Source organism: Cydia pomonella, chromosome 6 (assembly GCF_033807575.1).
Source record: "Cydia pomonella isolate Wapato2018A chromosome 6, ilCydPomo1, whole genome shotgun sequence".
NCBI lineage: Eukaryota > Metazoa > Arthropoda > Insecta > Lepidoptera > Tortricidae > Cydia > Cydia pomonella.
The window spans coordinates 16065968-16092997 of NC_084708.1; the positions used below are offsets into that span (position 1 = coordinate 16065968).

General features: G+C 35.5%; 1 protein-coding gene and 1 long non-coding RNA gene across 3 annotated transcripts; both read left to right on the forward strand.

Moving 5' to 3' along the window:
- The first annotated feature begins 1799 nt into the window (after window positions 1-1799).
- On the forward strand, window positions 1800-3710 carry LOC133519099 (uncharacterized). The gene is made up of 3 exons (XR_009799583.1): window positions 1800-2213; window positions 2484-2658; window positions 3156-3710. It is a non-coding gene; the product is annotated as an uncharacterized LOC133519099 (long non-coding RNA).
- Window positions 3711-4166: 456 nt separating this feature from the next.
- LOC133519097 (nicotinate phosphoribosyltransferase) lies at window positions 4167-27030 on the forward strand. 2 transcript variants are annotated; one of them, XM_061853014.1, is made up of 11 exons: window positions 4167-4387; window positions 5583-5753; window positions 6841-6967; window positions 8322-8405; window positions 13038-13165; window positions 14079-14535; window positions 17194-17459; window positions 17794-17912; window positions 20801-20962; window positions 22649-22777; window positions 23203-27030. In XM_061853014.1, exons 1-11 carry the CDS (start codon window positions 4315-4317, stop codon window positions 23278-23280), a joined length of 1794 nt encoding a protein of 597 aa, XP_061708998.1. In that variant the 5' UTR covers window positions 4167-4314; the 3' UTR covers window positions 23281-27030. The 2 variants fall into 2 exon arrangements, with proteins under 2 accessions (XP_061708998.1, XP_061708999.1); XM_061853015.1 differs by having other exon boundaries at window positions 14079-14391.

A 27030-nucleotide genomic window follows, 5' to 3' on the forward strand; every position in this document is an offset into this window, starting at 1 on the left:
TTGTTTTACCAGGATTTGTCTATACCATCCCATTACTGGTGCCTGTTCCATTATAGGGGTCTTTACTATAGATCATGTCATTCACGAAGACGCGTTCCTGGACTCGTAAAGTCATGTTATTAAAGGTTAGATTTGACCAATTTGCGCGTCATCGTGGATGACACGAACTATAGTACACGAACGAACAAGAACTATACATAAGTATTTGAAATTGCTTTTATATGTGCTACTAGTTTCAGTAATTTCCATACAATAGGTTCAGATATTAAGCAACAATAAAATTTACCCCTGTCATAGTTTATTTTCTTACCTATTATGCAGATCGTTACAGGTATACCTAGTCAAATAAACCCGTACAAAAAGGTGTATTCCCATCTGTGCCCGCCCCACGGGACCACCGGCATACAAGAGGCGGGCACAGATGGGAATGATTTGTATGTAGCGCCTACTACCTTTTCCCATCTGTGCCCGGCGGGGATAGATGGAAATAAGCCGTACAAAAATTGTCCCCCCCATAATTAAGTTTGTGAGCCAAGGCAAAATAAAGCAATTAGTATGTGTAGGAAAGTACGTCCATGAATAACCTGTGAAACTATGATTAATTGAAATAGGTAAGTACAATATTTTAAGAAATGAAAAATAAAAATAAAATACAAAATTTAGTGTTTTATATTGGAAACCTCGACCTATTGAAAATACCTAAAATAATATGTTAATTATGTTATTACTATAGTACTTTCAAGCAGGTTAAGTACGTAGATACCTACTTCAGCGGGCGACAATATTTAAAGTCCTATCAGGCCTACGGCACCTACCTACAGCCCGTGCGATGATACAATCATGTGTCCTTCATGGAAGTAATGTACTAGGTTTCTAAAGTATACAATGAAACGAAAATATATTTTGTTAATATACTAGTGACCCGCCTCGGCACGGGTAGTAATAAAACCTTAACAAATTAAACACTTAAACCTCAAGAATTACTCTATTGGATAGGTGAAAATCGCATGAAAATCCGTTCAGTAGTTTTTGAGTTTATCGCGAACATACAGACAGACGCGGCGGGGTTTTTGTTTTATATTTATAAGGTGTAGTGAATAGCATTAGGTAAGGAGCGCTGATGGCCTAGCGGTAAGAGCATGCAACTTGCAATCTGGAAGTCGCGGGTTCAAGTTCAAACCCGGCTAGTCCCACGATGGGAACTTATTGTACAAAATATCATTTGATAGGTACCAATCGCTTTTCGAGGAAATCGGACGGTTTGTAAAGCCAGAGTAAATACTAGTGCCTACGCTAATTCTAGGGATTAGTTGCCAAGCGGACCAAAGCTCCCATGAGCCGTGGCAAATATGCCGGGACAACGCGAGCAAGATGATGGAGTGAATAACATCACCTAGGTAGCTTTGATACTTAATTATAAAATAAAATAGAAACGGTTGTATAATTACTGGTGTGCAAGTCAAGTGTCTAGTCAGTCAGTAGTCGGAAGTTTGTGACAACAGTGACCTTTCAAACGACCTCTAAACTCCATATCTCTGACGTCAGAGTCTTAAGACGTTTGGTTTAAACGCTTTGCTGTTTGTATTTTGGGAATTTACTGAAAAATATTGTGATGATTTTTGTTATTTAAATTAGTCACATATCATTTAAAAATGTTATTCGAATTGTAAATTTGTTCTAGTAAGTCGGTCAGTAAAAAATCTCTTGTGTTTGACAATATTCTTTATAGTTTTCCGCTGTAGACACCATGGGAAACGTGTTCAGAGAAAACAAAATTCGAAAAACCACTCAGCTTGTAGTCAATACAAGGGCCTGACACTCTTTGATAGAGAAAGATAGTCTTATTGCGATTCCTATAAGAGGAAAGAGAAAATAGTGCAATGCTTTGTCTTTATCACCGACCGGGTTTTTTTTCATGGTCGGGTTATGGCAGCTTAGGAAGGAGGCTGATGGCGATATACAGAAATTTATAAGAGTGAAAGAGACAAAATACCGCAAGATGCCATACATTAAACTGTCAATCATATTGTCAAGAGTGCTAGTAAACAATGTGGTTTTCTTATTGTAGAAGTTTTATAAAGTGAATGATTGTGTTTATTAAGTATTTAATGGAGGTGTAAGAAGTTTTTACGTACAATTAACATGGTGGGGTGTTCAGTGGTTGCCTACAAAAGCAATAGCTTGCGAAAATAAGCGGGTGTAACATTTCATGCGTAAGTACAACTTTTTCGTATTTTGATCATGTATTTCTTTCTCAAATCTCACAGGAACCAAGTTACTGAGTTACATCATTAGTTGGATTATGAAAAACTTGATAAAATAGGAGATATCAGTAAATTATTGCTAAAAATAAAACAGAAAGTTTGGTTATGTAAACCAGTCAAATTCAGTAGTAATTTATTTAGGGTTGCAAACAAATAGAAAAAAAAGTCCCCTGCAATTACCCCATATTTCGGGAGTTTCAAGCTATTTGATATTTCCAGCTTTCCGACGGAGGATGAAATTGTTAAAGAATGGATTGCGGGAACTGGAAAATCAAATTGGATGCCTCACAAATACTCGCGTATTTGTTCCAAACATTTTGAACAACATTGTGTCCGCAAACTGGGCAAACGAACTTTCATCGAAAAGTTTTCTTTTCCAACCTTGTTCATACACGTAAGTTGGCTGTTATTAAATAAGTAATAGTAACTAGTGGGAATAACCCGTTACACTATACACTATATTAGAGTTGGTACATCTTAACATAAGTCTCACAGTGTTTTGAAGTATTTATTTGGGTTCTTGAACTCTAACAAATTATTGGGGGTAATTCAGTAATCACCCCCAATAATTTATTAGAGTTAATTCCCAGTGGAATTAAAAATCCTACCTATTACCAGTGGGAATTTTATTTCCCAGTAGTTACCAGTGGTAAAAGGTGGGAATAAAGTTAGTGTAACTACCTGTGGTAAAAGGTGGACAAAAATTCCTAGTAGTTAACACTAGTAAAAACTTGGTGGTAACTAGTAGGAATAACCCGTTGTACTATTAAGACCACAGACTTAAATTTTTAAATTATTTCTTTGGAGGCTTGGTACATGGGATTACGGATTATATGAGTATAAAACTCTAAAATAATGTAATTATTAAAATTGATTAATACTACCCCGCAGGAGAGGAGAGAGAACATTCTTTTCTTCATCATGTCATGGAAATCTTCCATTCGTGCACGTCGTCGTCGTGGCAGTCTCAACAGCATTCTGAAGCTATTTTTGAACTTCATATAATTGATCCACATGTTACAAGTGTATGTGTAAATAAAGTTTTCTTGACCCCCACAGTATGTACAACGCGCAACACGTAAGATTTTTTATTTAAACATAAATATTCGGTTTTAAGTAACAGTTTTAATGTAAATGACCATGTTAGCTTAAAATCATATACTGCGTATCTACTGAGGTGTCGCTCAAGCACACCGTCAAGAACCTTCGCTGCAATAGGGTTGTTTCCATTTTGAAATGCTTGTATTATATAATATATATATATATATATATATATATATATATTTACCAAATTATGGCCTAAAATTCAATTTATTTGTGTTGTTCTCAAGTAAAAGGTACCACATTGTCGCTTATCATAAGAACGCTCTTACAGGTTGTACGTATAAAGAGCAAGCAAATTGTATCCTTATGGTAAGCGACTATGTGGTACCTTTTACTTGAGAACGACACATTTAATTATTATTTCTAGTAAGTACAGTTATAATAATATAAGTTTTGAAAAAAGAAATTACCTCTTTTGATAGTTTATCCTTTTTATTCCAACAATCACCTAATCTTATATCAACTCAAAACTTCATATAGGTAAGTAAGGCTTACTTACAAGTTACTACAAAAACAAATAAACCGACTAGTTGCGATTATGTTCGCGATTGCTCTTGCGATACTTCGCAAGTTAGGGAGTCAAAATGGCGACTCACTCATTACGTAATTTAAGTACTTGTTGCATCGTTTTCCTATTACATTTTAGGGTAATTTTTTGCGACCATGGTAACCCCATATTATGATGTCATGATGACGTCATATATGTCTTTCTCTTACCCCTGGTCGCTCGACTTCTTGTCTAGTTATATTGTATGTCTATGAGTCAATAGAAAATAAATGCGCATGCGTATATTTTCCGTCAAATAGTGTTTGGCGCGCTGGCTGATAAGCATAGGCGGTTGATCACGATGAAATTATTTTTTTTAGTTGCACGACAGATATCTTACATTCCTCACGTGCCTGAGCGGTTTAATTTAATCGTCTTCATTTGCAAGTTGTAACGAAAATGAATAGTGACGAATTAGCCAATAATAGAAGAATGGCACGACAGAATGGGATCGTCCAACCTTTACTTACTGGTAAGTTAAATAAACTGAATATAATTATTGGAGCGAACTTTAAATGTCAGTGATTAAAGTTTCTGTGGACTATATAACTTCCTTCATATACTTTATAAATAATACAATAACAGGAGTTTTGTTAATCTATCTAGGTTAGAAAGAATGTTATTTACAGCGAACATAACAATTTATTTATTTTATCATCTATTTAATACACTTTCATCTATAATACAGTGACAGAAAATTGTTTATTCTCCCTCAGGTAAGATTTCTAAATACTTTTGTAATATATTCCAAAAATTAAGAAACATTTTGCAATATGATTATAATTTGGCTTGTTTTGCCTGAACAAATGTACCTACATTTAGTGTTTAAGAAATGTTTTTATTTCAATCATTAAGAAATTCATAATTTATATGCTCCTGAGAATATCTTCAAGTGTGGTGATTTAGTTACTCGGTAAAAAGTAATACAATAAATTTTGATGACTATGTGATCCCTATCTACTGCCATAAAGTAGTGAAATACATAATTATTTATCAATCAAAATGTTAAGTGGTGCAATAATTTTCTTAATAAAGGATAAAGGCAACTACAAACATTGAAAAATCTAAATAATGGGCATAATGCATGGATATTAAAGTTAATTAAAGCTTATTTCTCAAACATTATTGTGCAAATCAAAGTAATTTAAAAATTAGAAAGAAATACCATCAAACAACAAACCTCCTTCGCCTTTGTACAAAATGAAATGTTGTATTTTTTTCCTATTTAGATTTCTTGTACAATAAAGTGTTTTAGTATTATTATCATAGATTTTAATTTTCTTTGTTTAGTATTCAAGATAAATGCTACTTAATTATGAATATTTTAGAAGTTTAAATTTATTCTAATTTTGTTGACTGCCAGTATGTTTGAGGGTTTGGTTTGATGAAGGTCTTTGCATTTCAATGTTAAATAAATAATTAATTACATATTAAATCTTACAAGGTTGTTTCTTCATTGTGTACTTTTGAAAGTAAATTTTATTTTTTGAGATATCTTGTAACCAGACAATTGTTAAGAACAGCATTAACTGTGGTATCCACTGGCTATTAGAGATGTAAAATGAGAGTAATGTAAATTTGTTTTTGGTTGATTATAATTTTATTACCATAATTAATACACTATGATGTCATTACCATAGTTTCAAAAAGTATTATATTTGTTCTAGATCTTTACCAAATCACCATGGCCTATGCTTACTGGAAGTCCAACAAAGTAAATGATGTGGCAGTATTTGATTTATTTTTCCGCACCAATCCATTCCAAGGAGAATTTACCATATTTGCTGGACTTGAGGAATGTCTCAAATTTTTGGAGAATTTTCATTATTCTGACAGTGGTATGTATACTTTTTTATTTATTTGGAATACTTATTCCACTGAGGATTAATATGATATTTTACAAGTCTACTAACATCACCTTTATCAGATGAGCCCAGGCTGATGTGCAATTTATATTAGAAAATAATGTAGTAGTGTAGTAGCATGGGTATTTTTGTAGATTTCGTTACAGGAGTGGCATTGTCACAGCGTGGCGAATCCCCATAAAAAAAATGGATAAAAAAATCCCTATCTAATTTGTTTTAGTACAATTCGTATCAGACATATTTAAATTGGAGCATTAAGTTGCAAATTACTCATATCTTGACTGACATTATTCTTAAAGCATTAGAGTGCATGTTTAGATGAAATTGAGCACCTTGTTCAAATGCAGATATTCACCGAGGCGAATGTATTTCTAGATCATTGTATAGCAGTAGGACCTAACAATTTTATTTTTGTCAACTAGACCCCAAACTAGGATTTTATTTTCATTTTAACAAGCTAGATTTGTTCTATAAATTAGGCTTAAGTATTAGAAAAAACTTCACGGCAGTATATGTTTTCACCAAAATTTGTTGTCTTAATAGTAGTAGTGTCTTAAGGTAGAACACCCACTAAAAGTTTTAGTTATCCTTTGGGAATAGTTATAAAAAGTAACATAATAATGCCGATAAATAGTATTTAAAATTATTTTCCAATTGGAATTCATCTTATGCCTCCAGATCTTTTCAAAAGTTTTCATATAAATATTGTTACATTTTGTATGGTCTGCGGAGTATATCTATATATATTGCCTCTTTATTCAGACTAGTTAAAAAGATATAACATTATTGACTCGAAATAGCATGGTAAGATTCACAACAAATCAATTTAAAAAAGAAACTAAAATTTTGTTCATGATGACCATACATTTTACGAAATCCTCAACTGAAATCAGAACGCAGTAAAATTAAAGCAAAATGTAAAATAAAAATACGTGTAATAATTAATGACCAAATGGCACCTTTTTAAACTATTTTCTCTAATAAAATAAAATAAGAAGTAAAAATTACTCACCCTAGTTATCATCCATTGTTGTTTGCTTATAAAAATCTTTGTTTGCAGATATTGAATATTTGATGGCAACTCTTCCTGAAAATATTGAGCCAGAGTTTTTTGCATATTTAAGAGATCTTACATGCAAGGATATCAAGTTGAGTGCTATCGAAGAAGGATCAGTAGTTTTCCCAAGGTTAGTTATTTTTTTTTCTTGACTCACTTAAATTTAAAGTAATTACTTTTGTTGCCTTTTTAGACTATACCCATGACAAAATGAGGGTGTTGTTACTTAGACATGTGTATTTGTGTATCTCTGTCCGCCTCCCAAACAATTGTTTTGTTCATATTTTTGTTTGATAGGTGATTTCATTGTAGGTAAGTGTTGTTAAAGCAGGCTGTTCTATGGTATGAATCCAATACTTTCAGGGTTTAATAATTTCTACTTTATATTTATGATTCTATTCCACATATATACAAGGTGCCCGTGAGCATTGCGAGACATTTTAACTAAGCATTTCTTGTAATATTTAGAAACTAAAATGTCATAAAATTTTCTGGATAAGGCCTAGTTTCAGAGATAATTAAATGTTTTTCGAAATCATTCTTTCGCCATAAGTCGGTACAAAACACATTTTTGACTGCGGTATTGCCACTTTGAGGTCTAGTCTGGACATACTTACCTATTGATTGACATCGAAAAATTAAAAAAATGTATTCCAGAGGCTACCCCCAAATAAAAAAATACTTTTTAGTTAATTTTAGGTTATGTGTTTATCAATAAAAATTACGTTTTATGTACAGGAGGATTAAAAAAAAGGAAACAATTTTTTTTTTTGTCGAATTTCACAAAAAGTCATATAACATTTTTTGCTTCTGTTGCCATCAGGAATGCACCGTTAAAATCTCTCGCAATGCTCACGGGCACCTTGTATGACTGCGGCCATATATTATTCATATAAAGATATAAGCAAATCTCGTCCTTATGACCAGCCACAAAGTGGGCCGCGGCATAGAGAAATACGAAGTAATAGAATGCTCACTCCATACATCAGTTTTGGTACCAAAATGCTTATTATTTTCGCAGTCGACATCTAGCATAGAATAACGGAACTCTCAGTACTGCTTGCTACTCGACAATAGATATCGCGGAAAACAAAAAGTCTAAGTAATGCTCAACGATTTTTAGCTAATATTATAACCAGAGTAAGCGTAGAAGTTGAAAATAGAGTTTCGGTTACTCTGGTTATAATATTAGCGGAAAATCGTTGAGCATTAGGCTTTTTGTTTGCCGCGATATCTATTTACTCGACTATAGAGCAGCAGTAGTGAGAGTTCCGCTACTCGATGCTAGATGTCGACTGCGAAAATAATAAGCATTTTGGTACCAAAACGATGTATGGAGTGAACACTCTATTACTTCTTATTTCTCTATGGCCGCGGTCACATATATTTTAACAGCAATATTTCAATATTTTAAAATATTTTTTTCAAAGTGTTGTTTAGTATAGTTAAAAGTTTGAAATATTGCATTGCATTTTATTTTGCAGAGTGCCCCTACTAAGAGTTGAAGGACCTCTAATTATTGCCCAGTTGTTGGAGACGACCTTATTAACCCTGGTTAACTTTGCAAGGTAAGTCATTTATTCAATTAAGACTGTCTTAAAATACATAGTTATACTTATGAATATGGTTTTTTTTTTACCATCTATAGGACGATTGAAAGTGCAATTTAAGGACAAACCAGTCAATAAGACTATACCCTATACTTACATCATCATTTTAGCCTCCTGTCGCCCACTGTTGAGTTAGCCTCTCTTTGTGTACGCCACTGTCGCCACTTATCCCGGTCGGTCCTGGGCTAGTCTCATCCCATTATATTATCATAATATTGTTTAATACACTAGCAGCTGTAAGCTGATTCGTGTATATGACTGATTCACTGCACACTAAATGTATTTACATATATTTTTATAAGAAGCTTTACTTTTACTGAGGGAAATACCTAAATTGTCTGTTTTCAGTCCGAATAGTGAAGTTAATACTATCGCAATAGTCAGAAATAATGCGTCATGCGTAGTAATATATGGGGTGTATCTTCAACCCCTAGTCAAATTTTGCGAGGTGAATATAGGTATATGTTTTACTGAGCAACTTTTAGTATGGGACAAACCATGAAACCGCGAAAAATTTTCGTCTCCTATACAACCATTTACTAAAATCAGCCAAATTTTTTGAAATCCCTACCAATATTACCTAATATCTTAAAACAAGCAATTCTTATATAATTATATATTTGGGAGATCTCGGAAACAGTTCTAACGGGTTGAAGGATTTAGAATAGTTTTTATCAATCATCATCTTCATTCCACGCAGAGGAAATTGCGGGCAGAAGCCAGTACCTAATATTCCCATTGTTAAACTTACACAATATGACATAAGGGTTGAAGAAACACGCTGTATGGCTAGCATGTATGACCATATAGTTATTAGGTGTCCGACGTTAATCATAGAGTATTTGACACGCGAAGAGTACTATCGTTTTAAGCATTTTCTCCCGATCAGCACGAAAACTCCTCGTCCAAGCTCTTGTTCTGCCTGTCCTTGATTATGCTGATATTTGTTACACTTATCTCACTCAAGTTTCTTTGAATAAATTTGACCGGCTCCATAATAGCTGCATTCGGTTCGTGTTCGGACTTATAATGGAGAGAGAAGCGGAGGCCGAGTACCTAGGATACAAACAATCTGTTATCAACAAGGCCTACATTGTAATATATTATGAATACCTAGTCGTAATTAGGTACGCGTCTACACTTTTTATCAGTTGTCAGGCTTGGTTAGGTTAGATAATTAATATCAGACTCTAGGCACTCCAACTCTTGGTAAAATAACAGGTGTGGGACCGATATTATCCTCTCTGAAGTCGGTTTTCCTCGTCGGTACCTACTCGCACAAGAATTGGCTCTATAGTTACGAAAGCGTCTTTCAACCCAGAGTGCAAACTAGACGTTATTAGTATGCAAATGGATTATACCGTAGTGCACTATTTTACTATGCATGTATGTCCATCAGCTTCCATTTGCCATTACCAACCATGTCGTTTTAAGCTAACCGGTGTTAGTCTGACCTACGCATAATTGTTACGTACGAATATGGAGTTTCATTTGTGTCAAGAATGCGCTTACTGAAGTTTGTATACAAATCCTACAATACATTTATTTCAAAGCCAATACCACCAAATACCAGGCAAATACCAATACCAGGCAAAGTATTTATTACCCATTTACCTCTTCATAATTGCAGCCTCACGCGCATTGTACATATCAATCAAATCTAGGCTCATATCAATTAAAACTAATGATCAGTTGACGTTATCTTTTAGTAATAAAAAACCTCCAAGACATACATTACATTTACGATTAACTATTCAAGCAAAATACAATGAGATTACCCACTTTGTCGCTTTAAATACAAAGTCCTCAGTCATGGTTTACATCCATCTACTAATCGACTACGAGATATATAAACGTCTGTAAACTATCTAATCACATCATCATATCTTTTTATCTGTCCTTAAAAATGACTTTAATTGTAAATAAATATCATAAGACATTATTACACAAATTGACTAAGTCCCACAGTAAGCTCAATAAGGTATTGGTTGAGGGTACGTAGACAAGGATATATATAATATATAAATATTTAATAAATACTTAAATACATAGAAATCACCCATGACTCGGGAACAAATATCCGTGCTCATGACACGAATAAATGCCCTCACCAATATTTTAACCCAGGACCATCGACTTGATATGCAGGATCTCTACCCACTAGGTGTCCTTGAATATCATTATAGTACTATAATGAATTCGGCAAAAGCCCCTGTTTCTTGGGCCCTTTTCTAACATCCAGTACGCAGTATTTCGGTCAGACAGGCTCGAAGTCAACGAAGCGAGGCACACCCCCGCATCAACGTGAATCACGTGCCTAGCGGTAAATGCTAGTGTCGCACTCCTTATATTCAGATTCATATTTATTACATAATTTATTTAATCAAATCTACCTTGAGGATAGAAGGTAAAGTTTCAAAGGTTGATATAATAACTATTAGGGTCCTATGTTCATAACGAGAGAGCAACATTTATAATTGATATCGTAGGTACCAACTGAGTCATTTGAATAGCTACGAACCAATTTCTAGGTACCGGAGCAAAAGGTAATAATATATAAAACCGGCCAAGAGCATGTCGGGCCACGCTCAGCGTAGGGTTCCGTAGTTACTCTTCCGTCACAATAAGCTAAACTGGAGCTTAAAGTATAGTAAATACCAAGTACCAAGGGCTGGAACGGTACCTTTCACCCGAGTTAAACAAATAGGCAAATTTGCATAATCAGTACCTAATTAAAGTAAGTAAGTCTTTTTACTATGAAGGGGAAACTTTGCGATAACTCAAAAACAGCTAAACTGATCATGTCCGCTATAGTTTTCATTTAATGTATTTCTTAAGCTCTACATCCACGATTTTTTTCATATTTTTTGGACCTATGGTTCAAAAGTTAGAGGGGGGGAGGACACATTTTTTCTTTCTTTCGGAGCGATTATCTCCGAATATATTCACTTCATCAAAAAATGTTTGTTGAAGACCCCTATTACTTTTGAAAGGCCTTTCCAACGATACCCTACGCTGTAGGGTTGAAGCAAAAAAAAAAAAACACCCTCAATTTACGTGTAGGAGAAGTACCCTGAAAATAAATAAATTTTTAGATTATATTGTACGACTTTGTTGGCTTTATTGATTTATATATCCATGCCAAATTTCAGCTTTCTAGCACTAACGACCACGGAGCAAATAAGCCTCGGACAGACAGACAGACAGACGGACATGGCGAAACTATAAGGGTTCCTAGTTGACTACGGAACCCTAAAAAGTAAAAAACTTATTCAGAACTGGTAACCTTAAACCTAACCAGATTTTTTTTTATATTTTAGTACTTGTGTTAGAGCAGTTGATATTTCTAATGAGATCTAAAACCGCACACATTCTATCTTAATCAGATTATTTATAATGTATATTGCAAATCAATGATACCTGAAGAAAAAATGGTTTGTATTTTTTCTACGGTTAGAACCCTTTATACGGCATAAAGGTGTCAGGAATTATGCAAAATTGAACCCTATCACTTTGAAGTAAAGTTCCAAATCAGGTGGGAAATATATTCCCTCTGCCTTATAATGTACTACTAATTCAAGAAACTAATACCTCCTGCATTTATAGGAAATTTCTCAGACAAACCATTCTAAATCAACTGTGAGCAAAAAGATCTCATTGTCTGGGTAGGTATTGTCAGTTTGCAATTAACTTTTATTTTATGGACGTCGTGTTGTGGCAGTTGTGTTGGTAGATCAAGTACTTAGGTACTGTTGTACACAAAGTCATGCGAATTGCGGTGATAAAAAAACTTAAGTTGTTTGTAATTTTTAAACTAGTGTTGTACCTACAGGGCAAGACTACGTTAGGCTTTGGTTGTTGTAAGTCACAACCGAATATTATTCTCGTAAGTTTCTCCTTTTTCGGAAATAGAAGAGAGACATAATCATCAATATTTAGAGGGCCTCTGTCGTTGTAGCATTTTCCATTCCAGCCTATTTTAGGTTTTCGTTTTCACTTTGGTTTTCTTTTATTTCTTTTAAAACCGTCATACTGAAATAATAAAGATATTTGCGTAATTGTCTAAAGGGTGCCATTGCCATGAAGATTGCGATTTCATTTATTTCATGAAAGAAATAGTTTACAAGCAAACAAGTAAGTGGAAGTACCTAAAACTATCTATGAAAATTTGATATGTGGACATATTTCATGCCAGCAATAGGTAGGTATATATTTATTTCTACTATAGGCAGACATAAGATGGTATCTCAATATTTTGTACCGAACTGCTTAGTGGAGTTGCGTAGAAGACGGGTAATTAAGCCGTGAGTAAACAGGAACGCAATCAGTTTGGCCCAAGTCCTAGGTCATGACTTTCGCCATTTTCAATAACTCGTAATATTTATAACTAAGTACTTCACCTATCTGTGACACCACACACACAATTTTAGGCTTACCACAAGGATCTCTGCAACGACCGAGAGCGTTGCCATCGTTTAACGGTTTCATGCCCTCTTCGTCGTTTTGATCAAATCGTCTGTGTACCATTTTTACCTACCGTGTGATATTTAGGAAAATAAAAAAATCGTTGATAATTTTATCTATTTTCAGCTTGATGGCGACAAACGCCGCTCGATATCGGATGGTGGCCGGGAAAAATGTTTCTTTACTGGAATTTGGACTAAGAAGAGCGCAAGGCCCCGACGGAGGGCTATCTGCTTCCAAATATGCATATATCGGTTAGTAAAACATGTCCTGTTTATTCTACATTTGTGGCCTGACAGTGCACGACCATCAGAACAAAAATAATATATTCGATAGACAATTTTGGACAAACGTCCACTATGTTGGTAGCTAATGACCAAGCAGAATCGGGAAGATAATTGTATTGTTGGACTACAAAGTACATGAATATTACTAATTATGCCTTTTACACTAACCGTAATTGTGAAAAGCACTGTCGGAAATTAAACGAACACTGACTTTAGCCAAAGGAGATTGTTAGGTGTATAATAACATAGATTAACTTGCTTTATTGTACATATTATTGATTATATTAGCGTGTTTCCGCACCGTCGGCGGCCGGTGCCTGGCACCGCGTGGGCCACCTTGTGCGATACCTAACCCTCTTTGGTTCGAAGAAGCCTCAAATATCAAATAGACTTCGCAACTGTTAATCTCTTTAATCATGCAAGTTTCAAGGGCAAGAACACTTTTCGTATTACTCATGTCAAACTTTAATCGACTTTAACAGTATTTCTTTAGGAATTTAGCCTGGGTAAGGCACTAAGTTTCATGTTTTCGCAATGATTAAAGTTCAAACACGAACATAACTGTGAGCTGAGCGGTCTGTTGACATGCAATAATTTTAAAGATAAACTATCTAATGTTTACAGCATTTGCAGTAAATTATACTGTCTCTGTAGTCTGTTGAAGACACATTATGAATACGATGTAGCTACAAGTAGGTAAAACGTTAGAGTCACAGACGACATCTAATAATACTCCGCAACAGAAACTACACTCTCTAAATGAGAAGAGCTGAACTATGAGATACTTCACTCGAATGTCTGAATGTCAAGAAAGCAGGTGCAAGTAGCTATTGACCGTATTATTTATACAAGATCGAAGTAACATTGTCTTTATTTTCAGGTGGTTTTGACGGCACCAGCAATGTGCTGGCTGGCAAGATGTTCAACATCCCCGTGAAAGGCACGCACGCCCACTCATTCGTGACGTCATTCAGCACGCTATCCGACGTCTCCTCAGTTGTACTGCGTCACGCAGACACAGACAAACAGTGCAATCTGCTAGATCTCGCCACGGAATGGCGCAAACGCGTCTCACCGATCATGGACGTGTCCACAGAAGAGGCGAGCGACGGTGAACTAGCCGCCCTCATATCCTATGCCCTTGCCTTTCCATCAGGATTTCTGGCTTTAGTGGATACGTATGATGTCAAGAGGTATAACTTTCAAGGCTTACCGTCACGACACAGGCAGCATATGAATGGGCATTCTGGCTACAATAGCAACTGTGGATCCAATGGCTCTAGAATACAAAACTCACATAGTACATATGGATATAGCACGGTCGAACGCACACTGAGGTAAAGATGCAAATAGACAACTCATATTGACATTTGGTGTCTCATATTAAACTTGTAATTTTTGTTTTGCATTGTTCGTTCTGTCATGATTTTATATAAGTTTTGTGGTCTTATAATACCTATAAGTTGTATTATGTTGTTTATCTGGCCTGGGGCCAGGATTCGCCACATTCATTTTACATCTACCTACTCATTGGGTTGGGCATGACACACATGGGGCGACTCAAGTACTTCGGCTGCGTATGAAACCGGAGGGTCACAAGTCGCAACTAGTTGCGATTGAAGACTTTTTCCCATGTAAGTATCAGCTTACCTGGTTCTAAAGCCCAGTTTATGTAATAATGGATCCTTATTGCTTGAACTGGGTAATTAATGTAGTAAATGAATATGATTCATTATGAAGTAGGTAAAATTATTTGGTAATTTTACATAGGTACCCAAAAGGTGGTACACCACTTAATAAATCTAACCTGCAGGCCTAGCACAAGAGCGGCGCGACAGAGTCTCGCCTGCGAGATAGCCTATTACCCTACCCGTCCCTCTCAAATTAATACAGTTAGAAAAAGACGGGTACCCTATCCCGCGGGCGAGATACTGTCCCGCCGCTCCTGTGCTAGGCCTACTGTGTCGATAAGAATCCATTACGAGAAATTTACGGTCTCTTCAGTGCGATGACATAAAATAATCGATCGCAACTGGTTCCGTACGCGGCCGAAACGAACCAAAGCACACCTAACATCACGGGTCTCCTAGCTCATTGACTCTACTTACAATCCGAGCCGTAGTTACGATTATAATTTCGCTTTTTCAGTGAAGCGTATATGGACGGCGCTTCATGTCCAAACCGAATGTAAATAAAGAGAACACCGACGAAGACCTTACATTTTGCTTCAGTGTGACGTATTGGTCCAGAGATAACACTAGGGCAGTTGTAGTCATTGGGCACAGTTGCATTGTATAGGGATATGCACACGTTCACAGTAATCGACTTTTATAATTGCATGTAGTTATTTTTGGTATTTCATCTGACACACATTTACATTAGATGCATTTATTTTTAGTTTGGCAGTTATACCAGTTACTTAATAGATTTTTAGTTACAAAGTTTTTATCGATAAGGAATAGATGAAATAAATCGGAATTATAAGTTACCTATTGTAGTTAATGTTATCGCTGAAGTAGTTTGGATCAGGTTAAGAGCATCTTGCAAAAAGAACGGGAGGACACATTGATAACATTTTTCTTAGTACACTTTCAATGTATACGATAAATTGGTGGCTTTTTAATCCGGCGAAACGAGGCAAGTGAATTGAAATTACAAACCAATGCGGTAAGAGTGGCTGCGGGATAAGTGTTACAGGCCTTCACATTGTGGCTGTTTATTTTACACTACTTAATCAAGTGTTTATTGCGAGTTATACATTTGCCACTAAATGTAAGTAGCAAATGTATAAACACGCAATAAACACTAATCAATGTGTAAACAGGCCCCAATGTGTACGCTAGCTACACTTACCCCACAGCCATACTTTTCCGTAGTGACCTTACTATCGTCGATAAAATAGGTGATATGTATTATCGAACGCTTTTTCGATGGGGAACTGTTAACATTTTCAGCGCCAAAGACTAGTAGATTCTTGGTAACGAAAGTGTTAAAAGAATGCATGTGACGGTTATTCAAAAATAGGTACCTACACAAATATTGAGTTATTAAATAATGGGCCACTTACTTTCTTAAAGTCGAATATACCTCGAAATTATGTTTTAAGTCGTTTCGATATAGCTTTTGCGATTTTTACTCCCCAATAACCAATACCAACACAATTGGTCATTATTAAGAACCTCGAAATTACTCAAAACATGTTTCTCGACCTATATCGACTATATCAGTTTATAAAGAAATTTAATACATTTATTTAAGTCTGATGTGAATTTTATATATAACATTTTTTAGCTACGTTACGGTTTATCGTTCATTAAGTATTTAAGATTCATTTGTGGCGCTGACGACTAAGGGTGGATTTTCGCATGAAATAGTCGTCAAAACAGGACTTTTGGCATCTCATGTCGAGTCAGTGTATACAATTAAGCCCATCACCAACAGCCTTTCATATAAAATACGGAGTAATTATAGCTGGGTTTCCATTTGATTTGCATGACACTTATGTGATACATATCGTTATTTTATTACTGAAATGATCACGATAAGAAGTTTACGATAGTTTAACATGTCACATTCAGAGTCGCTCTGTAAAGTCATAAAATATGATGTCAATGTGTGCCACCTGTTCTAACTTAAATAGGTACTTGACATCCACCCTGTAGTATAGTTTAACCTTTTGAGCGCCCCTTTTCACAAACAGGGATACACCAACATTAAAAAAATGATTCGTATGTAAAAATAGATTAAAATAAAACTGATATCTTACGGATCAACGCGTACAAAAAAAATAAAGATAAATTATTACGAATTCATACACACATATATTATTCTGTACTTAAAGTTGGCCATGTTTTTTAAAACGGCTTTTTAATGTTATTAGAACTCATTGGCGCTCAAAAGGTCGAGACAGAATCTCCGCACTAACTAACAACTAGTCAAATATCGGGATTGGGTTCAAGTTGGTTGAAACTTAGAGCAAATATTTTCTTCAACAGGAGTGGCCTTCTAAACTTTTGTGCGGTGGCACTAGCTTTAAACGATTGCGGGTACCGCGCGGTCGGTATCCGCATAGACAGCGGGGACTTGGCATACCTGTCCGTGCTAGCCCGGGACACGTTTGCCAAGGTCGGCGAAGCGCTGAAGTTGCCATGGTTCGCCACACTGACTATCGTAGCTTCTAACGATATAAATGAAGAAACTATACTGAGTCTGAATGAGCAAGGCCACAAAATCGACTGTTTCGGCATTGGAACGCATCTGGGTAAGGTTAACTTCGTTTATGGCGCTGTGTTATGTATATCATACAAAGTGGACTGGATTTCGTTACATTTTTCAAGTATGTGAATGGTCTCTCATCAAACACCTCCGATAAGACCTTCAAGAAAAGAACATACTCCCATCTTAAAGGCCGGTACCCCACTGGTGTTGCTGTTGCAGCTGTCCATGTGTGACAGTAATTGCTTACCATCAGGCGATTCGTCTGCTCGTTTGCCTCCTATATCATAATCATTAAAAAAAAACAAGTAGATGTATTGATACGCAGTCTGGAATCAATCCTATAAGTCTACTATTGATGATGTTGTTACTGTTTGCAGTGACTTGTCAACGCCAGCCCGCTCTCGGGTGCGTCTACAAACTCGTGGAAATCAATGGACAGCCAAGAATTAAGCTGAGTCAAGATGTAGGCAAAGTTACTATTCCGGGTCACAAAGAGGTAAATTATTGTTTTATTATTTTGTTCGTTAACAGTTTTGACGTAAACTACGAACTTACCTATAACTATGGCGAAATAGTTATAACAAGAGACCAAAGTTTGATATTTTATATTTTAATATTTATAAGTTTGCTTATTTTGAGTCCCGTGCAAGTGGAAGATTCTATATAGATTCACGAGCGCCTTGAGCGTAGTAAGGGGCTCAAAATCGCACGAAAAGCAAATAAATTTGATCTCGTGTAGTACATAAGACTTTTCACCTCAACAGTGAGAATATATTTGGAAGGCAAAAATTCAACCTGAAAACTGTAATCCTTCTTCATCACATCACTATTTTACTCATGTTTTCTTAAGGTATTCTAACAATTAAGTTTAATTACCGCAATAAAACAGTAAAATAAAACGAAATAAATTTCAATAAAATTATATGGAAATAACGAACATCAATTGACAGTTCAATCGAGAACCTGTTAGATACGGTCCGAATTGCGGATACTACTATTAGTCAACTATAGTAGAGATCGTTAAAAGTAGAATTATTTATTTTGCGTAATAATCTTTGTATTTTTTGAAGTTCATTGTTTTGAATGTACGATAAAATACGTAAAATACGGTGTTTTTGTCGAATTTTATACTTTTTTTCAGTAAGTAATTATTACGAATGAATACTCGTCGAATCCAAATATTTCGAACTTGTAATTAGGCTCCGCACATTGAAATGACATTCGAATATAAATATCACTTGAATGTAATTTTGTCTTACTCTGTGAGCAAAATGCGATTTCGCTCACTGAAAACAAGGCCAAACATGTTTTCACACTTTTAATGATTATACATTCAACTACATAAAAATCATACACAACATAACGACGTAGGATATTGAGATAAATTGTTTTGTCTTTTTAAACGACGGTTGGCCACCCAGATAGAATCAATTCAATCAAAACATCACTAAGGTGTTTGTAGACTAACTCTGACCTTGAACTTGCATTTGAGTCATACTTGCAATTTAGTTTACCTATACCTACACCTACGGTGATGCAATAGGTCTACGGTGATGTAGTGGTCGTCGATTGCTTACAAAGACATGGATTAGAATGACATTTGATAGGTTACTTTACTGTTTGGCCAGTTGCGGTTGTTGTGTAACTTTGCGAGGTTATGTTAGGATGCAATTATAGATTTACAGTACATATGGTGCTACATTACCGCTAGTGCAATAATTAGTACATTACGTCATGTACGTATGTCAAAAGTTTAAAGGGCCATTGGTAGGTACTGGTAAACGTTGTACGATACATGTGCGAATAGGTCCTTCGGTCGTGTTTTAGTTTATCGCCATTCGTTGCGAATCTCCTATTTTTCGCACTTTTATCGTAATATACTATTATATTTACTATATTTTCAACTTTACAACCGACTGCTTAAAATAGGACGGTTGCGGTCCTCGAACAGACTATATGTATATACCTATATCGACTATTATCGACTCGTTTCGTCTGTTACGCGAGATTTTGGTCATTTAACTAATCGAATCGAGTTTGTTTCACTATTAATTTTGTAACACATGGATATCGAATGCAGAATAGTTATTAAAGACCGAATAGCTTAGTTTAATACACGGTAAACATATTTTTACTGGCGCAATTTCACGCAGATTAAATAAATAAGCACGTTAGCACGGTACTTAATCGAAGCCGTTCACGCCAATTGTGTTCATACGTATGAAGTCATTGTAGGGTTTTCGCTAGTTTAGTCTCATTCAATATTTATCTAGACTAATACTCGTATGTACTTATCTGCAATGTGTAAGTGAACACTTGCGAATATTCTCAGACTACCGGTTAGGCGTATCTTTGACCTGAATAATCTATACGCTTCGACGTCACACAGACCTTGTAACCGACAAATTATTCCACATTTAATCGTTATCTCGTAAGTTCATGGTCAAGCTGTGAATATTTATGTGATGAACATTTATCAGAATTAAAAAAAAGTTCATATGAACTAGGCTAATTCGCCATGACCTATATCGATTAATAATTGTCTTAAATTCTGGTAACTATTGAAAGGTAACTATACAAAAAAAAATCATATATGTATGTTCTTTTTAATTGGTATTGGTAACGTCAATAACAAATTGTTCAAAAGAGAAATGTCTAACAACATGTTGAATACCTAGTTGGTTACTAAATTCTGTTACTGCAATAATCTTTATCTACATAAAATATACGAACGAAAGTTGAATAAACTATATATTAAAATGAAGTACACAAAATCAGAAATTACATATGACAATATCATTCAAAATGGCCTCCTCTGGCCTTAACACAGGCCCTCAAACGACGAGGCTAGTCATCAATAGCGGCACGCACGATTGTCAACTATGGCCCGCTTGAGGGTGTCAAGATTTGTGTGGGGTTTAGCACAGGCTTTCTCCTCAATAACCTGCCATATGGCATAATCCAGGGCACTACGTAAATGCTGAATCATAATTGTCTAGGCACATGGAATAGATAGGCTTTCCCTTTTCGTGCATATCACATCACTTTCCATGACACAACCTTTTCTAGAATTATTGAGCACCTGTTTATATTTGTCATTCACAACGATCAGTTATTATTAACTACTTACAACAAACGCGAAGTAAGCGCCAGTAGAGTTGCGGAAACCTGCCCGTGCTACAATAGATACTCACAACAAATACAATTTTGTAAGTAGAATAGCAATTACACGTACATTAGATATACAAAGATGGCAATGCTGCTCCCGTTTTGGAGACTATATCGACTAGCGTCTCGATGAGTTAAAAATTTAGCTGAACACTGTTCAAACAAAACTTGTACCGAAAGTAGAATATTTGAAAACTTGTTTTGGATGATCAACAGGCATACAGACTGTTCGGGGCGGACGGGCACGCGCTCATCGACTTGCTCCAGCGCTCCTCGGAGCCGCCGCCCGCGGTCGGACAGAAGGTGCTTTGCCGGCACCCCTTCCAGGAGTCCAAGCGGGCCTACGTCATACCGAGCAAAGTGGAGCATCTTTATAAGGTATATACACTTAACTGTCTTGTCCTACTGACTCGACTGGACCATGCATGTGGTTCTGCTCCAACGCTCCTCAGAGCTCACGCCGCGGTCGGCTACGTGGTGATTTGGCATCACTCCTTCCAGAAGTCCAGCTTACGTTATACCGAGCAAGGTGGAATATTTTTATAAGGTACGGTTTATTGTGATCTGAGGAGTGACTTAACTAGAGGATCCTTATTGATTTGCTGCAGCACTTCTTCTTCACACAAATCTTCATATATTTTCAAGAGGTCGCCACCGATACTTTTTATTTTAGTCCAACAAGCCTACGACTTACATAGCAAACTAAGTTAAACATCTTTATCATTAGACGGTACGTTTTTTTTGTCTTCTCTTCTAATTTAACTAGACTTGCTATAATGCTCCTCGAAGATACCGTAGCTTGCAAAGGACCTTGATCTCAAAAGTCCAAGCGGGCATCCTCGCACTGATGATAAGAGATGCTTTAGGGTTCCATAGCCCAAGTGGAGAAAACAGTAAGTACCCTTTTTTTTAACACGTTCACTGCCAGACAAAAAACGGCGCACTACCCCAGAAACCGGGAACCCACCTGGTGGGCGCTCGTGAACTTTGTTCAGATGCCAGACAACCCGCTGGGCGGGTTGTTTTGTACGCCGCTATAGACCACCGGTTTCTGGGGTAGTGCGCCGTTTTTTGTCCGGCATCTGAACAAAGTTCACGAGCGCCCACCAGGTGGGTTCCCGGCAGTGAATGTGTTAATGCAGCGTTAGTGTGCTGATAAGCAATTTCAACTTCATTTAAATTTAGATATTTAAATAAAGTTATTTATTCCATACAAATGAAAACACCCAAATTTGCCACTGAAATTTGAACCTATTGTGTAGGAAATAGAGTTGATTTTGCCTTGTTTGAAAATTGAACGAAACTGCAAAAGCGAATTCCAATTGAATATGATTTAAATTTCATCGAACTGGAGAAGTACTATCGGTAGGACCTTGGGCCTTAGGTGGTAAGATTAACTTTTATTAATCTTTATTGAACCAATTCAACGCATATTATTTATCTAGCTAAAACTGTAACTTGAACCTAAAGTCATGTGGCTTTGTTTACTCGCGTCGACTCTTGTACTTATATCATTAATTAGTGCCATCTGCCAGGCAATGAACTTGTAATTTGCAAGTTTAATGTACAATTTCCTATATTTATCTTAGTTGATACTTCTTCGTTATTGTAAACATAATGATAAGCAGACAATGTATTTTTATAGCTTGTGTTTTTATTTTTTTATGGTTATTGCAGTATGATTTGTAAATGAATGTTGTAAATAAGTTATCTTTTTAAGCGATTCCATTACTGAATTTAAATACGATAAGATCTGATGGGAGCAGTAAACCTGGAAATAAAGAGAATAATACATTTTATGGAACAATCTTGTTACATCCATCGTAACACAATCCGGCTTGTAGTACTAGAAGCCGATATAAATATTACATAAATACATAAGAAACAACCACACAGGAACAAATATTCGTGCTTATCACAAAAATAAATATCCTTACCGGAATTAGAACAAATGTTATTAGAATCCGTCCCTGGGTTAGAAACATTTCTACCGTGAGCTTCCTCTACCTGATTGTGGATTTAGTTGTTTGGAATGTGTATTAATGTAAGATATTATGATTCCAGGTGTTCTGGAAAGACGGTAGGATCTGCTACCCGCCGAAGCCATTGTCCGAGGTACGCCAGCGCGTGCAGTCGTCTCTACGGACGCTGAGACAGGACATCAAGCGGAATTTGAACCCTACCCCATACAAGGTAAAGCTTATTTTTACAAGAAATTGATCGACTGGCTAAATTAGAGATTTCTAATAAGAGTAATAAGTGTTCGTATCCATGGTACACCATCAGTCTCAGTTCCTAGATAGGTAAGCAGCGACAGATGGCGTTGTTATTTTATCAGGTGTCTTAAATTTTTAATTGAGAGTTACTGTTAATAACAAAACCATGTAACAATCGTGTTTATTATGAAGAATAGAATACATTCATTTTGCTTACAAGGTAGTTAGTATGTTTTTTGCATCACTTGATGAAAAAACGGATTATTTTATCTTTTTAGGTCGTAAAATGCCTTTTGGTGTCACTTGATAATGTAACGGTTTCAATAATAGGTATACTCATTGAAAATGTTTTCGATATTTATATTACGCAAGACACTGACCACGAATGTGTGTAATCGTCAGGTGGCGGTGAGCGACGACCTCTACAACTTCATTCACGACTTGTGGCTTCAGAACGCGCCTATCGGGGAACTGTCCTGAAATTAGCACTTCTCTTACCCAGTCATAATCACCAATGTTGCATGTTTTCTTTCGTAAAACTTATCCATTTGGTAAGCTAAGTTTGCTTGAATTTTCGTGCGGCCATTAATGCACTAGTAAAAAAAACATTTTATTAACCCCTCAACTCCTACCGTCGCGACATCTGGCTGGCAGAAAAGTTTCCTGTCTCTCACCCTCACGTTATCGCATACAAAAGGCACAAGCGCTGGGTGATGAGGGGTTGATTATAATTTTACTTAGCATAAGATCACTAATTGTATTTATTAATCAAGAGATACTAGTCACGTGTAAAATTAGTAAAAATTCAAAATCAAAGAAATATTGCAATATGTTTAAAACATAAATATAAAACATTCAACCCGTGTATTTATAAGCAATCTACAAAAAACCTTTTACAAGATTTGTTATATTTATATAGATGGTAATTATAAGGATAGTCATGATAGCAGATATAATATATGCTTTAGATCGTAAGTAGTAATATACCACGAAAAGTTACATAAATATAATATGGATTACAGCCCAGAGAAAGGTTTTAAACCCTGTAGTCATTTGTAGAGTATAACAGTACTCTTGAGTGTTTATTTTTCCAATTTAGAGGAACACAAAACACAATGTACAAATGTATTTTTTTATTCCACGTAGTTATGTAGGCAACTCCATTTTCATAATAGTGAGGTAATTACTAAATGCTGATATAACTTATTTTTTTACGCTGTGTTTTTGAAATACATTCACAATTATGTATGTAGGTCACAAACCGTTGTTTTTTCGTGCGTTCGGCATAGGAATGTACGAATTATGTGATGTACTTTTTGAAGTGCATTAATTGTATTGATTAATCACTAAATACATTTTACATATTTTTTATGCAAGCATATAATAATATTATATGATTGCGAAATTTGCTTATTTTATACCTATATTTTATATGGTTGATGGAATTTAGTAAGTATGCTAAATATAGAACAAAACACTCATACACCATGGACACCAAATATCACCCCAATCATGAATTCATGTGAGCTATCTAGGATCAGATGCATGCATGTTACATCTACTTCTAAACGAACACTTCTTAAATTGTTGATTTATACCATATAATTAAAAATAGTACTTTATACTCACGCTGTGGAACAAAACCGATATTTGGCAGCATAAGATGGTTAATGATGCTTGTTCCCGATATTCGAAGTATTCCTGTGATCGTGGCGTAAAACAACAACAAATATTAACAACTCCATTTAACGCCTTATAGATTAAGTGATATACCACTGGCCATACCTTTGTGATCAGCTTATACAGAATGCAAAGCTTGTTTTATCTATTGTATTGCTATGAAAACGAAAAATTATAATTCAAACCCAAACTCAAACATTTATTTAGCAAAAAGGCCACAAGGGCACTTTTTCACGTCAAGGTGTCAAAAATTAAGTACCATTTTATTTGACGTAAAACTCAAGCAATAAATACATTGCGAATTTAATTTAGTCAATCAAAGTGAGCAATTTTTTTTCATGAACTACGAAATTAATTTAATTTTCTGCTGTATCCTAGACTAAAAAGTAAAGTTAGATAATTTAACTAAATACAAATTGTCAGGCCCCAAATTAATAATGATTGTTATGAATCTATTAAGATAAAATTAATTACTTTAACAGCGTAAGGCAATAAATTCCATGAAATTTTAGAAATCATAAACATCGATAATATTTATTGCTTGTTTATTAAATGAAACGGTACATATGTACCTATAGTAATTTATGTATAAGTAGGGTTGATACCACATGCTACAATTCAAAATTATATCTTCTTTCTTATGATGTCACTTAAATTATAGAGAAATTGAATAAAAAAGGAAATTAGGTAATCTGTTTCCAATGCAAGATAAACACTATTCTGACAGATAAGTAAATAATAAGGACAGGTAGTCTCATTATACAGTTGCGATTTTCATTACTGATGACAGCCCGCGTTTTGGCTTCTGGTTTTATTATAACACAGTTCTGTATGACACTATAGTCTCGCAAACCCAATTTGTCAGTAAATATGAACAAAAATACTACTCATTTCTTTCTTTTGGATGCTACTACTAGCGTAAGACAAAGATAGTATGATTCTCCCTGTTTATGAAATGAGCCAGTCAGTCCCTGGTCAAACTATATCTCTTCAAACACTATCATATTGACGTGGGTCTCATAATATTTCTAGATGGCATTACACACATTAAAAAACCATACAAATTGTAGGTATAATTGGCTGAGGTATTTGAGAGACGCTATCTACACAGATGATCACAACTGAGGAACACAATTTTTAACTAGAAAAATTCCCTTGACACACAAATTGAAATATCAATAGGGGTTCATCCATTAATTACATCACACGAATATGAAGGTTTTTTGACCCCCTCCTTGTCACACTTGGTCACATTTGGCAAACCCCTCTCCCCTTGGTGTGACGTCACATTTTTAGCAATTTTGTTTTCAACAAAACGGATTAACTATTATTAATATAATATCAGAATATTTTTGATAAAAGATAATTTTATAACACAATACCGATTAGGAAAGAAAAATAAACGAATAAAAATGAATATCGTTCCAAAAACTCGTTATTTAAGTGCACAGCGTACAAAAAAAAACTGGGTTACTGATGAAGTTAAAGTGACGTCAATAAAGTTTGTGACTCCCCCTCCCCCTTGTGACACCATGTCACATTTTATTGACCCCCTCCCGCCCCCTAAACGTGTGATGTAATTAATGGATGACCCCTAGCGGGACGCTCACGTCATTTTGATTAATTACAAAAATCATCGAAGTTATAGTCTGTTCGGAAAGAGAAGAGTCGTGGAATGTATTGGGCCCCATACATTCCACGACTCTTTCTCTTTCCGCACAGACTCTATTCCCTTCGGCCGCGTACGCAACCAGAGCTTCGTAACCAGATGCGATCGAAAACTATTTCTGCTTTGTACGAAACCGGTTGCGATCAAAAACTAATTCCGTCTTACTAGTTATCAGTTACGATCGAAAACTTTTCTTTGTTGTACGAAACCTTTCGACCGTTGATAAAGTCAGCTAAGATTATATTTATACACCTTGTTATACAGTATAAGTACTGTACACGTTATATCATCAGTCAAAAATCAGAACACAAAAATGTACCAGTTGATAATATTCAAATACTTTGTTGGCAAATACAATGTAACATTGTTCCTTAAAAGACACTGGCTTAAGAGACATGGAGCACTGACATTCAGGATAAGAAATTATCATGAGTATCATGACAAAATATTTGAAAAAGAAACCTATAGCTAGATGGCCCAGACATTGGTTTCGTATAAGAACGAGAAGTGTTCGATCGTAACTGGTTACGGGTAAGACGAAATTAGTTTTTGATTGCAACCGGTTTCGTACAAGGCAGAAATAGTTTTCGATCGCATCTGGTTACGAAGCTCTGGTTGCGTACGCGGCCGAAGGGACTCTATTATAAAATATTTGAACACAACTTTGTATAAGTCTTTATTCATTACTTGTCTCTTATTTGTATGTACCATGGCAATAAAAGGAAGCACTGGCCTATATCAAGAACATAATTTCTGTGCCTTCAAACAAAGCATTATAATGTAAGTGATCAATGCACACATTTTTATGAATTATTGTAAGCTATATGTTGTAATAGAGATATCTATTTAGTTTTGTTAAATACAGAATAGTATGAATTTTA